Source organism: Suricata suricatta, chromosome X (genome assembly GCF_006229205.1).
Source record: "Suricata suricatta isolate VVHF042 chromosome X, meerkat_22Aug2017_6uvM2_HiC, whole genome shotgun sequence".
Lineage (NCBI taxonomy): Eukaryota > Metazoa > Chordata > Mammalia > Carnivora > Herpestidae > Suricata > Suricata suricatta.
The window spans coordinates 55,157,540-55,171,069 of record NC_043717.1 but is presented as its reverse complement, the minus strand read 5'-3'; the positions used below and the strand labels follow the sequence as shown (position 1 = coordinate 55,171,069).

The following is a 13,530-nucleotide window of genomic DNA, read 5'->3' as shown; positions in this document are numbered from 1 at the left end:
CATACAGTGTTGGGGCACCTGGGTGGCTCAGTTGGTTAAGTGTCTGACTTTGGCTCAGGTCATGAACTCATGGTTCCTGAGTTCCACCCTGTGTTGGGCTCTTTGCTGATAACTTGGAGCCTGCTTTGGATTTTGCCTCCCTCTCTCTCTTCCCCTCCTCCACTTGCGTGCTCTCCCTCTCGCTCTCTCTCTCTCTCTCTCAAGAATAAATAAACATTAAAAAAATTAAAAACATGCAGTGTTATATTAGTTTCAGGTGTACAATATAGTGATTCAACAATTCTCTCAATTACTCAGTGCTCATCATGATGAGTGTACTCTTTAATCCTCATCACCTGTTTCACCCGTCCCACCACCAACCTCCCCTCTGGTAACCATCAGTTTGTTCTTTATAGTTAAGAGTCTGCTTGGGCACCTGGGTGACTCAGTCATTTAAGCATCTGACTTAAGCTCAGGTCATGATCTCATGGTTAGTGAGTTCGAATTCCATATTGGGCTCTGTGATGACAGCCTGGAGCCTGCTTCGGATTCTATGTCTCCTTCTCTCTGCCCCTCCCCATTTCACACTCTATATCTCTCAAAAATAAATAAGCACTAAACATTTTTAAAGTCTGTTTATTGGTTTGTCCCTCTCTTTTCCTTTGCTTTGTTTCTTAAATTCTACATATGAGTGAAATCCTATGGTATTTGTCTATCTCTTATTTATTTCACTTAACATTATACTCTCTACCTCCATCCATTTTGTTGCAGATGGCAAGATTTAATTCTTATTTATGGCTGAATAATATTCACTTAACCGACTGAGCCACCCAGGTGCCCCATAAACATAAACTTATTGAATCATAATGTTGTACACCTGAAACTAATGTAACATTGTGTGTCATTTATACTAAATTTTTTTCAGAGTGCCTGAAGTAAATAAACAAAATCTTAAGACCGTCATAAAGATGATTAATTACAAATTCAGAAAAATGGTGTATTATTTAATATCTGCATATTTTATAGTTTTTATTGTTATTCACTTCTAGTTTAATTCCATTGTGTCAGAAAAGATACTTTGTATGATTTCAATCTTTTAAACTTACTGGGATTTGTTTTGTGGTCTAACATATGGTTTATACTTGATAATGTTCCATGTACTTTGGAGAAGAATGTGTATTCTCTTGTTGGGTTCAATGTTCTACATATGTCCGTTAGACTAATTGGTTTACAGCGTTGTTCAAGTCCTCTATTTTCTTAGTGATCTTCTGTCTAGTTTCTCTATTGGTTATTGAAGTCTCAAGCTAACATTTTAATTATGTCTACTTTTCCCTTCAATTCTGGTAATGTTAGCTTCTTATATTAGGGGGCCATGTTATTGTGTGTGTGTGTGTGTGTGTGTGTGTCTGTATTTAATGTTTGTTTGTTTGATTATTTATTTATTGAGAGAGAGAGAGAGAGACAGAGACAGAGAGACAGAGAATGAATCCCAAGAAGGCTCCATGTCAGCATGAGCCCGATGTGGGGCTCAAACTCACAAACTGTGAGATCATGACCTGAGCTGAAACCACAAGTTGGACGGTTAACTGACTGAACCACCCAGACACCCTAGTTGTGTATATATTTATAATTGTTACATTATCTGGATGGATTATCCCTTTTATCAATATGTAATATTATTTATTGCCTTATATGAATTTTTAATTTTTTATTCAAATTCTAGTTAGTTAATATATAGTCTAATATTAGTTTCTGGTGTACAGTATAGAGAATCAATACTTCCATAGAACATTTGGTGCTCGTTGCAACAAGTGTACTCCTTAATTTCAATCACCTATATAACCCATTCCCCCCTTCTCTCTGGTAACTATCAGTTTCTCCTCTATAGTTAAGAGTCTGAGGGTGCCTCAGTAGCTCAGTCACTGACTATCTGGCTCTTGATTTCAGTTCAGGTGATGATCCCAGGGTCATGGAATCAAGCCCCCCTTTTTGGGCTCCATGCTGAGTGTAGAGCCTGCTTAAGATCTTCCGTCTCTCTCCCTCTGCCCACCTCCCCAATTCTCTCTCTCAAATGAAAAAAAAAAGTCCTTTTCTTGGTTTGCCCTTTTGTTTCTTTAATCATTTGTTTTGTGTTTTAAATTCCACATATTTGTGAGATAATATGGTTTTTGTCTTTCTCTGACTGACTTATTTCACTTAGCATAATACTCTTTCTCCATCCACATTATTGATAATGGCATGATTTCATTCTATTTTATGGCTGAGTAATATTTCATTGTACATGTATAACACATCTTTTTTATTCACTCATGAGTTACTGGACACTTGGGCTCTTTCTATAATTGAGCTATTGCAGATAAGGCTGCTATAAAGATTAGGGTGCTTATATCACTTTGAATTCGTATTTTTGTACTATTTGGGCCAACACCTAGTAGTGCAATTGCTGGATCTTGAGGTAGTTCTGTTTTTAATTATTTGAAGTACCTCCATTCTGTTTTCCAGTGTGGCTGCAGGAGATGCAATCCCACAAACAGTGCCAGAGGGTTCCCCTTACTCCATATCCTGGACTAAATTGAAATAAACTGTTATTTTTTGTGTTGTTGATTTTAGCCATTCTGATAGGTGTGAGGTGATATCTCATTATGTTTTTTTAATGTTTATTTATTTTTGAAAGAGAGACATAGTGTGAGCAGAGGAGGGGCAGTAAGACAGGGAGAGAGAGAATCCAGAGCAGGCTCCAAGCTCTAAGCTGTCAGCACAGAGCCTGATGCAGGGTTCAAACCCATGAACTATTAGATCATGACCTGAGCTGGAGTCAGATGCTTAACCGAATAAGGCACCCAAGTGCCCCTCTCATTGTCATTTTGATTTGCGTTTCCTGATGATCAGTGATGTTGTACATCTTTTTATGTGTCTATTGACCATCTGGACATCTTTGGAAAGTGTCTATTCATGTCTTCTGCCCATTTTCTAATTGGATTATTCATTTTTGGGGTGTTTACTTTTATGAGTTCTTTATAGATTTTGGATACTAACCATTTACAAAATATGTCATTTACAAATGTCTTCTCCCATTCTTGCCTTTTAGTTTTATTGATTGTTTCCTTCTTTGTGCAGAAGCTTTTTATCCTGATGAAGCCCCAATGGTTTGTGCTTTGGTTTCCCTTACCTTGTGAGACATATTTAGAAAGAAGTTGTTATGGCCAATGTCAAGGAGATTATTACCTGTGATATACTCTTGGAGTTTTATGGTTTCAGGTCTTACATTTAGACCTTTAATATATTTTGAATTTATTTTCTTTATGGTGTGGTAAACTAGTCCAGTTGCATTTTTTTGCATATTGCTGTCCAGTTTTTCCACAGCCTTTGTTGAAGACACATTTTTCCATTGGATATCCATTTCTGCTTGGTCAAATACGAACCAACCATCTAGATGTGGGTTCATTTCTGAGTTTTTTGTTCTGTTTTATTGATCTACATGTCTATTTTTGTGCCAGTACCATACTATATTGATCACTACACATTTGTAATATACTTCATGTCCAGAATTGTGAAACTTCCAGTGTTGCCTTCCTTTTTCAAGGTTGCTTGGGCTATTCAGGGTCTTTTCTGATTCCCTACAAATTTTAGGATTGCTTGTTCTAGCCCTGTGAAAAATGCTAGTGGTTTGATAGGGATTCCATTAAATGTGTAGATTTCTTTGAGTAGTATAGACATTTTAATAATATTTGTTCTTCCAATGCATAAGCATGGAATGTTTTTCCATTTATTTGTGTCTCCTTCCATTTCTTTCATCAGTGTTTTATAGTTTTCAGAGTACAGATCTTTCACCTCTTTGGTTATGGTTTTTCATAGGTTATCTTATTTGTTTTTGTGCAATTGTAAATGGAAATGATTCCAGAATTTCTCTTTATGCTGCTTCATTATGCAAGATTTCTGTACATTTATTATATATCCTGTAAGTGTATGATTCCGTTTATTATTTCTAGAAGTTTTTGGTGGTGTCTTTCAGGATTTTTGTGTCATATCATCTGCAAATAGTGAATATTTTACTTCTTCCCTGCTCATTTGGATGTCTTTTCTTTATTTTTGTTGTATGATCGCTATGGCTAGACCTTCCAGTACTACATTGAATAAAAGTGCTGTAAGCAGTCATCCTTTCTTTGTTCCTGTCCATAGAGGAAAAGCTTTCAGCTTTCCCCATCGAGGGTGGCATTAACTGTAGATTTTTCACATAAGGCCTTTATTTTTTGAGATATGTTTCCTGTATCCCTACTTTGTTGAGGGTTTTTATCATGAATGGGTGTAATACTTTGTCAAATGTATTTTCTGCATCTATTGAAATGATCTTATGGTACTTGTTCTTTTACTAATGTGGTTTATTACTTTGATTGATTTGCTAATGTTGAACTACACTTGTCGCCAAGGAATAAATCACAATTTAATGTACTGTTGGATTCTATTTGCTAGTTTGTTAGTTTGTTTTGTTTAGTTTTTTGAGAGAGAGCAAGAGAATGAGCAGTGGAGAGGGACAGAGAGGAAGAGAGAGAGGAGAGAGAGGAGGGAGAGAAGAGGAGAGGAGAGAGAGAGGGAGGGGGAGAGGGAGAGGGAGAGGGAAAGAGAGAGAGAGAGAGAGAGAGAGAGAGAGAGAGAGAGAGAGAGAGAGAGAGGAGAGAGGAGAGAGAATATCTTAAGAAGGCTCCACACTCAGTATGGAGCCCAACACAGGGCTCAGCCATATGAACCTGGGATCATGACCTGTGCCTAAATCAAGAGTTGTATATTCAACTGACTAAGCCACTTAGGCACCCCTATTTGCTAGTATTTTGTTGAGAAGTTTTGCATTCATGTTCATGTTGGATATTGGCCTATAGTTGACTTTTTTGGTGGAATCTTTATCTGGTTTTGGTGTAAGGGTAATGCTGACCTCATGGAATATGTTTGGAAGTATTCCTTACTTATACTGTTTGAAATAGTTTGAGAAATAGAGGTACTAATTTTTCTTTGCACATGAAGTCATCTAGTCTTGGCCTTTTGTTTGTAAGGGGTTTTGTGATTACTGATTTAATTTCTTTATTGGTTATCACTCTGTTCAAGTTTTATATTTCTTCCTGTTCCAATTTGGTAGTTTATACATTTCTAGGAGTCTATCCATTTCTTCCAAGTTCTCCTAATTATTTGGCATACGGTTTTTCATACTATTCTGTTATAATTATTTGTATTGCTGTGGTGTGGGTTCTTTCTCCTCTCTATTTGTGATTTTATTTATTTGGGTTCTTTCCTCTTATTTGATAAATCTGGCTAGATGGTTATTGGCTTTATATTTTTTTTCAAAGAACTAGCTCATAGTTTCATTGGTTTGCTCTATTTGTTTAGATTTAATATCACTTATTTCTGCTCTAATCTTTATTATTTCTTTTCTTCTGCTGGCTTTAGGCTTCATTTATTATTCTCCTTTATGTGCATGGTTAGGCTGTTGATTTGGAATTTTTCTTGTTTTCTAGGTACTACTTTCTTAGGACCACTTTTTGGTCATTGTGTCTTCATTTTCATTTGTTTCCATGAATTTTTAATTTCATCTTTGATTTTCTGTTTGACCCATTCATTGTTTAGTAGCATGTTGTTTTTACATTCATGTATTTGTGGTCTTTTCATATTTTTTTCATAACTGACTTCTAGTTTCATAGCATTGTGGTCAGAAAACATGCATAGTATGGTATCAATCTTTGTATTTGTTGAGGTCTTATTTGTGACCTTATATGTTATCTATGTTGGAGAATGTCCCATGTAACCTTTAAAACAATGTGTATTCTGCTGTTTTAGAATGGAATGTTGTTAATATATTTGTTAATTCCATCTGGTCCAGTGTGTCGTTCATGTTTTTAAAATTTTTTTAACTTTTATTTTTCGAGAGACAGAGAGAAACAGAGCATGAGCAGGGTAGGGGCAGAGAGAGAGACACAGAATCAGAAACAGACTCCAGGGTCTGAGCTCCCAGTGCAGAGCCTGACACGGAGCTCCAACCCACAAACAATGAGAACATGACCTAGGCCGAAGCTTAACCGACTGAGCCACCCAGCTGCCCCTCCAGGGTGTCATTCAAAGCCATTGTTTCATTCTTTATTTTCTGTAGGTGGGGAGGAGGCTTCTACTTGCCTGTGATGATTGTTTCACAGGACCATGAAGACTGAGTCTCCAACAAGGAACATCTTGAAGATGTAGTTAGTGTTCCTTGTTGACTGACTTGGATTTCTGCCCTTGCCCCTCTTGGGCAGCACCATGTTGGAGTACCTGTCATTGGGCTTCACATGGCTCAGGAGCTTCTTGCAGTTGTACCAATTGATGAGCATTTGGGTATTGTTCTTCATTTACTGCATGAGCACAGAATGTTAAATTCTTCCTCCTCCCACTTCTCCAGTTCCTCCCGGGTTATGTCACTCTTGGGCTTTTTCAGGAGGCTCATATTGTTAGAAGCTGCACTCCCAAATCAGTGCCTTCTCCTCTGTGTTCCTTCTGCCCTCAAGTTCTTTATGTCTTGTTTCAGTCTTTGTTTAAAATATAGTTTTTTTCTGATATAAGTACTGCTACTCCAGCTTTCTTTTGATGTCCGTTTGCATGATAAATGTTTCTCCATCCCCTCATGTTCAATCTGCCAGTGATTTTAAGTCTAAAATTAGTCTCTTGTAGGCAACATATAGATAGGTCTTGTTTTTTTTATCCATTCTGCCGCCATATGTCTTTTGATTAGAGATTCAAAGTAATTATTGATAGATATGTATGTTTTACCATTTTGTTATTTGTTTTATCATTGTTTCTGGAGATTTTCTCTGATCCTTTCTTGTCTGTGTCACTTTTGGTCTCTCCTTTGCCCTCACATAGTGCTCTTTAATATCTCTTGCAGGGATGGTTTAGTGGTCATGAGGTCCTTTAGTTTATGTTTGTCTGGGAAACTCTTTATCATTTCCTTCTATTCTGATTGGCAGTCTTGCTGGAAAGAGTATGCTTGCCTGCAGATTTTTCCCTTTTGGCATTTAAAAAAAAATATATATATATGTATTATATATATGTATTATGTATTATATATAATATATAATATATATATATATCATAATATATATAAATATATATATATCATAAGCCCTTTTGGCTTGCAAAGTTTTTGTTGAAAAATCTCTAGCTAGCTTTATGGGTCTTCTTTTTGAAGTTGAGAACTCTTTTTGTCTTGCTACTTTTAAGATGTTTTCTTTATCACTATATTTTGCAAATTTAATTGTAATATGTCTCAATGTTGCCCTACTTTTGTTAACTTTAATGGGAGTTCACTGTGCCTCCTTGATCTGGATATCTGTTTCCTTCCCCAGATTAGGGAAGTTTTCAACTATAATTTCCCCAAATAAATTTTCTGCCCACTTTTTCTCTTTTCTTTTTTTTCTGACTCCTATAATATAAATGTAATTACATTTGATGGAGTCACTGAATTTCCTAAATCTATTCTCATGTTGTGTAACTCCTTTTCTCTTTTGTTCAGCTTCATTATTTTCCATTATTTTGTCTTCTTGTCAGTAACTTGTTCTGCTTCTTCCAGCCTGTTGTTCATTACATCAAGCTTCTTTCCAATCTTATTTATTACATTCTTCATTTCTGATTGATTCTTTTTTAACTCTTTTATCTCTGTTATAAGGATTTCGCTGCTGTCTTCTATTGCCTTAAGCCCCATGAGAATCTTTATGATTATTGCTTTAAATTCTCCATCAGTAAAAGGCAAAAGATTTGTGTGATCTGAAGAGAAACCAGAGTATATGTGTTTATATATATATGCTAAACCACTTTGTTTTGATTCATAAAAAGAACAATAAATGATTAAAAAGAAAAAAATTGCATCCAGTTTGACATGTTGCAGCAGTCTACAACAAGTACCAGCAAACTGTGGCCTCTGGGCTAAATCCTCTGGACTGTTTTTGTAAATAAAGTTTTAGTGGAAACAGTCTCACTCAAAAAAAATTCTCCATCAGGCATGTTATTTATATCTGTTTCATTTACATCTCTGGCCATGGCCTTATATAGTTCTTTCATTTGGGATAAATTCCTCTATGTTGGCATTTTGTCTAAATCTCTGCCTTCTTCTATGTGTTAGAAAAAAACCAGTTATATCTCCTGCTCCTGAAAGTAATGGCCCCATGAAGAAGTCATGTAGTTCCCAGGGCCTGGTGCTTTAGGGAATATCTGTGGTGTGTACTGCTTGGACTCTGCTGTTGTGGTTTCTCTGCTCTATCCTTCATACCAGTGGCTTGGAGAGGTTCTCCTTGTTTGATATGTGCAGTGTTTTGTCCCTGACCTGAATGTGACAAGTTATAAACAGGTGTGCTCTGCTCTGCTTTTGAAATAAGACCTGACAGCACTTCTATGAGGACTGTGGTACTGCAGAGCTCTCTGGATGGGGGATTTGGGGTTTGTGGTGTGATTTGGGGTTGTACTATCTTATGGGGGAGGCACCTGTCACACTGGGACTGATGAACAGTCCAGCCAGAGTGCAGGGAGCAGGGGCTTTGATGTAAGCAAGTTAGGCAGCCAATGTTGGTGCTGCACTGCTTACCATGGGTATCTCTGTGTTTTGCTGAAGAATGGGATAGGGAAATGGTGCTGGTCAGCTCCTTTATCCCCAGAGAGGTGTCTCCATGAATGCTACCTCTCAGAGATGGCCTCCAAGAAGAGCAAATAACCTTCCCCTGTGTGCCCCAGTCATTCTTGAAATCTCTGTTTCCATGCTGTCTGCCTTCTCTCCAAGAGTAGCACAGTGCTCTCTTCACTCTATTCCAGCTAAGCCTGCTGATCTTTAAAATTCCAGGCTTTGGGGTGCCTAGGTGGCTCAGTTGTTTAAGTGTCCAGCTCAAGTCATGATCTTACAGTTTGTGAGTTTGAGCCCCATATCAGGCTCTGTGCTGACAGCTCAGAGCTTGGAGCCTGCTTCAGATTCTGTTTCTCCCTCTCTCTCTGACCCTCCCCTGCGCACACTCCATCTCTCTCTCTCTCAAAATAAATATATAAACACTTAGAAAAAATTTTAAATAAATAAAACTCCAGGCTTTAAGCCCTGCTGGTTGCAAGAGCTCACAAAATTCAGCCTCTCCTTTTCCAAGATAATGGCTTTTATGGAAATCTTTTTGTGCATTCCCCTAGGTGCTCCTCTCTTGCTCTCTCTCATTCTTGCTCTCTTGCTCTCTCTCTCTTCTCTGAAGCCAGAGCTCCTTCCCCTCTGCAGCATCTACAGTCTCTTTCTCCTCTACATCACTTGTCCATACTCCCTACCTTCTTCAACATGGCCTCGTCTATCCCTTTAGTTGTGTAGTTCTTTCAGTCTTCAGGTCGATTTCTGGGGTACTTACGATTAGTTTTGTTCCTGAGATGAGACAAACCTAAGGCTCTCCTACTCCACTTCCATCTTCTCTCTGTCCTCCACCTTTTGTATCCATTTTCATTTTAAAATCTATTCGTCTGATATTAGTATAGCTACCCTAGCTCTTTTCTGGTTGTGTTTTACAAGGATATCTTTGAAAAATTCCTCCAAATTGGCTGTACCATTTTGCATTCCCACAAACAATGAATGAGATTTCCTGTTTCCTCACATCCTTGTCTGCATTTAGTATTATATTTCAGTTTTCTAATTCTAGTATATGTATAGTGATGGCTTATTGTTTTACTTCATTCTTATTTTTATGTTTATTTTTTCATTCTTATTTTTAATTGATTTTTTCTTCTGTACTCATTTTAATTTCCTGTGATTTCATTTTCTGTATTTTTTAGCTTTTTAATACTGCTTACCCTCCATATTGCAATTAACATGTCAACTTTATAATAATCAAGTTCAAATAATTTATTTGAATCAATACCAACTTAGTATAATACTGTACAAAAGTCTACTCCTTTTCAGCTCCATTCCTCACTTTATGTCGGTAACTTTCCCAAATTGCATCTTCCTAACTTGTATGCATCTTAACATAGATTTCTCATTATTGTCTTATGGAATTATCCTTTAAAACTTATACTAAAAAAAGAAATACAAACCAAAAATTCAATTCTAATGTTTTTTATATTCACCTATGTAGTCACTTTTTCCAATATTCTTGATTTCTTTTAATGACTTGAATTATAGTTAGTGCCTTTTTATTTATTCCTGCAGAACATACTGTCATTTCTTGAAGGACAGTTCTACCAGTGATGGACTCCCTCATTTTTTTGTTTATCTATGAATGTCTTATTTTATCCTTCATTTTTTGAAGGATATTGTTCCTAGTTATATAATTCTTGATTGACAGATCTTTTTCTTTCAACACTTTAAATATGGCATCTCACTGCCTTCTGGCCTCCATGGTTTCCAAAGAGAAATAAGATGTTAATCTTATTATTTTTTGGTATGTAAAATTGCTTATCTTTTCCTGCTTTCAAGGTGTTCTCTTTGTCTTTGGTTTTGTTGGCTTGATTATGTGTCTGATTATGGATATCCTTTAATTTCTCCAATGTGGAGTTTGTTGAGATTCTTGGGTATTTAGATTCATGTCTTTTGCCAAATTTGAGTTTTCCAGTCATCATTTTTTCAAATATTCAAAGCTCCCCCTTTCACTGAAACTCCCATTATGCATATGATAGTACATTTGATGGTGTCCTACAAGTCTCAGACTTTGTTCATTTTTCTTTCATTTCTTTCTCATTTTGCTCTTGAGACATTGTTTCTCCTGCTGCTTAAATCTACTGCTGGGTTCCTTTAGTAAAGTTTTCATTTTATGATAATCATTTTCATCTCCAGTATCTCTATTTGGTTCCTTTCTTTATTTCTTTTATCTCTTCATTTATATACATACTCTATTTTTATTCTTCGGATCTCTTTTAGTTCTCTTTGAGCATATTTAAAACAATGAATTTAAAGTCTTTGTCTAGGGGCGCCTGGGTGGCTTAGTCAGTTGAGCCTCCGACTTTGGTTCAGGTCATGATCTCACGGTTTGTGGGTTCGAGCCCTGTGTTGGGCTCTGTGCTGACAGCTCAGAGCCTGGAGCCTGCTTTGGATTCTGTGTCTCCCTCTCTCTCTGACCCTACCCTGCTCACACTGTCTCTCTCTGTCTCTCAAAAATAAAATAAAAAACATTAAAAAAAATAAAGTCTTTGTCTAGCAAGTCAATGCCTAGGCTTCCTGGACAGCCTTTTTTCCTGTTAATAAGCCATACTTATTTCTTTTCATGCCCTGTAAATTTTGTTGTTGAAAATATACATTTAGAATATAATAAAGTAGAAATCTAGAAATTAGATTCTCCACCTCCCTAGGGTTTGTTTTGCTGCCTCTTGTGAGTTGATTTTGTTTGCTTCTGTAGTGATTTTTCCATATTGAAGAATGTATTCTTTTTTTACACATTGTCTTTAAAGTCTCTGTCTCTTAACCTTGTGGTCAGTTAGTTGTTATATAAATTTTTGAGTGCCTAGAGCCAGAAATGGAAAAGAAGAAAAAATATACTCTTAACAATCATTGTTAACTAGGATTTTTGTAACTGGAAAGGAAAGAAAAAGAGTATCCATCTGTAGGCAGGTGTATTATTAAAAAGAAGACATCATCTGGTCATATGTTTAGCACAAAGTAGGACATTTTTAACAAAGTTCATTCAAATGATTATTAAAAAGATAAAATTTTAAGACTCAACAAAACTATATGTGGATATGAAGATAAAGAGAAAATATGACTGATGAATGACCTGAGGAAATAGTCCTAGAATATAGTCTCATTCTCTGTTTGGATTTTCTTGCCCATTTTTTTACCTTAAATGTTTATCATTGTGTATGAAAAACATCTTAATTCAATAGTTTCTCGAGATTGAAAACAATGCTTTATGGTTTCTCTTTGCCTTAACATCTAGTATAAATGCACACAGATGTTGATGGTGACTAAAAAGAGGTAGGCCTCACATTCTTTAAATGACATTCTGAGCAAAAATTATGTATATATTACATAAAGCAGCAAAGAATGATTGGGTAAAGTAGACACAGTGCATGCAAAGAGCCTTGGAGCCTGGAATTTAGTCCCAACTCTACCATTAACTTGTTCTGTTACCTTGGGCAAATTGTTGATACCACTCTAGTCCATTTTTCCCAGATATAAAATGAAACAGATAAACCAGAGAATTGTTAGTTTCTTTTCATTCTGATATTCTATGAAATCATAGTTCAAATATAATAATCAGAAGTAATATTTGTTATATATTTGCCTTGTGCTAGATACTATGCTAAACAACAGCTATATTCATTAGCTCATTTAAATCTTGAGTAATCTTGTAAGGTAGGTAATGTTAGAGAAATTAGGGAACCTGCCTAAAGTCACAAAATAGTGCAACTGGGTTTTTAACCCAGGAAGTCTTGTTTCATATCTGGCATGTAACCTCCACACTAACTCGAAATATACAAGGGAAGCTTGGTATTTAAAGATGTTCTCTAGTGAATTGTTTGAGAAAATGAATAACCAATCATCTAATTGATTAGCTTTTTAGCTCTTCCTATCATGTTATAGCTCAAGAGATTCCATTTGGTGGGATTTAAAAATTTTAGAATTACATCTGTATTTGTTGAATGAGTAGAAATTCTTACTTAAGGCTTAAGATGAAGAAAGATAGTAAAGGATGGAATTTGATCATCCTTATCTTCCCTTATCTTAGGTTGATTGTTTCCTAATATATTAATTCAATTGAGTAGATTGCTCAAAAATAATGGTATGGACAAATGAATTAGAAAATTGATGTTTTTAGATATTACTAATTTTGACCTTTGTCTTTCTTTTTACAGTGACTGTTTTGAGCCCAGGAGAAAAAGGTAAGATAGTATTTTAAATTGTATTGGTCAGAATTGTATCTATCTAAAAGTAAGTTACATAAAGCATAGAAACTGAGCAACTTTCCCAGGAATACTGAATTGAATGGAAGGTTTGGGATGGCAGTTTTCAGGAAACATACCCACAGTGTACCCAGAGATACAGCAGAACATATTTTTAGTGTCCTCTATGGCTGTAGGACAGAAATTGGAAATTATCAGGATTTATGATAGAGAGGACCTAGGCTCTTTCTTCCTTCGCCACTACTGTCCTAGGTACCTTGCCTTCCTATGCAATTCATTACCTCAAGGTATAGAGTAAGGGCGTCACAAAGAAATATAAAGGGATAGGTTCTTCACCATCAGAGGTCCAATATAGTTGCTATATTCCTCTCCATTCTTCAGCCCCATCCAGCTTGACCTACAATTTATACTACCACAGTAAAGAGATTGAGGAATTTTCCATTAAAAATGTGTAAGCTAAGCATGAGTCTTAACAAACATTTAGCTTTACATTATTTTCTCAGGCATTACCATAAGTATTTAGCCACTTTATGTAGTTATTTTTAAATCTCACTTCATGGGATTAGATGTTGTAATTCATTAATTACATGATATTTATATTATGCTTTTTAAAAAATAAAGTTTATTTATTTATTTTGAAAGAAAGAGAGTATGAGAAAAGATGAGGGGGCAGAGGAGGAGAGAGAG

At 36.0% G+C, this 13,530-nt stretch overlaps 1 protein-coding gene across 1 annotated transcript in view; it reads left to right on the top strand.

Annotated features, from left to right (window-relative positions):
* The window catches only part of ZDHHC15 (zinc finger DHHC-type containing 15), a 182,161-nt gene that overhangs the window by 15,071 nt on the left and 153,560 nt on the right, over positions 1-13,530 (top strand). Inside the window, exon 2 of the mRNA XM_029930895.1 lies at positions 12,796-12,822. Coding sequence (XP_029786755.1) covers positions 12,796-12,822 — 27 coding nt within the window. The remainder of the gene's footprint in view (positions 1-12,795; positions 12,823-13,530) is intronic.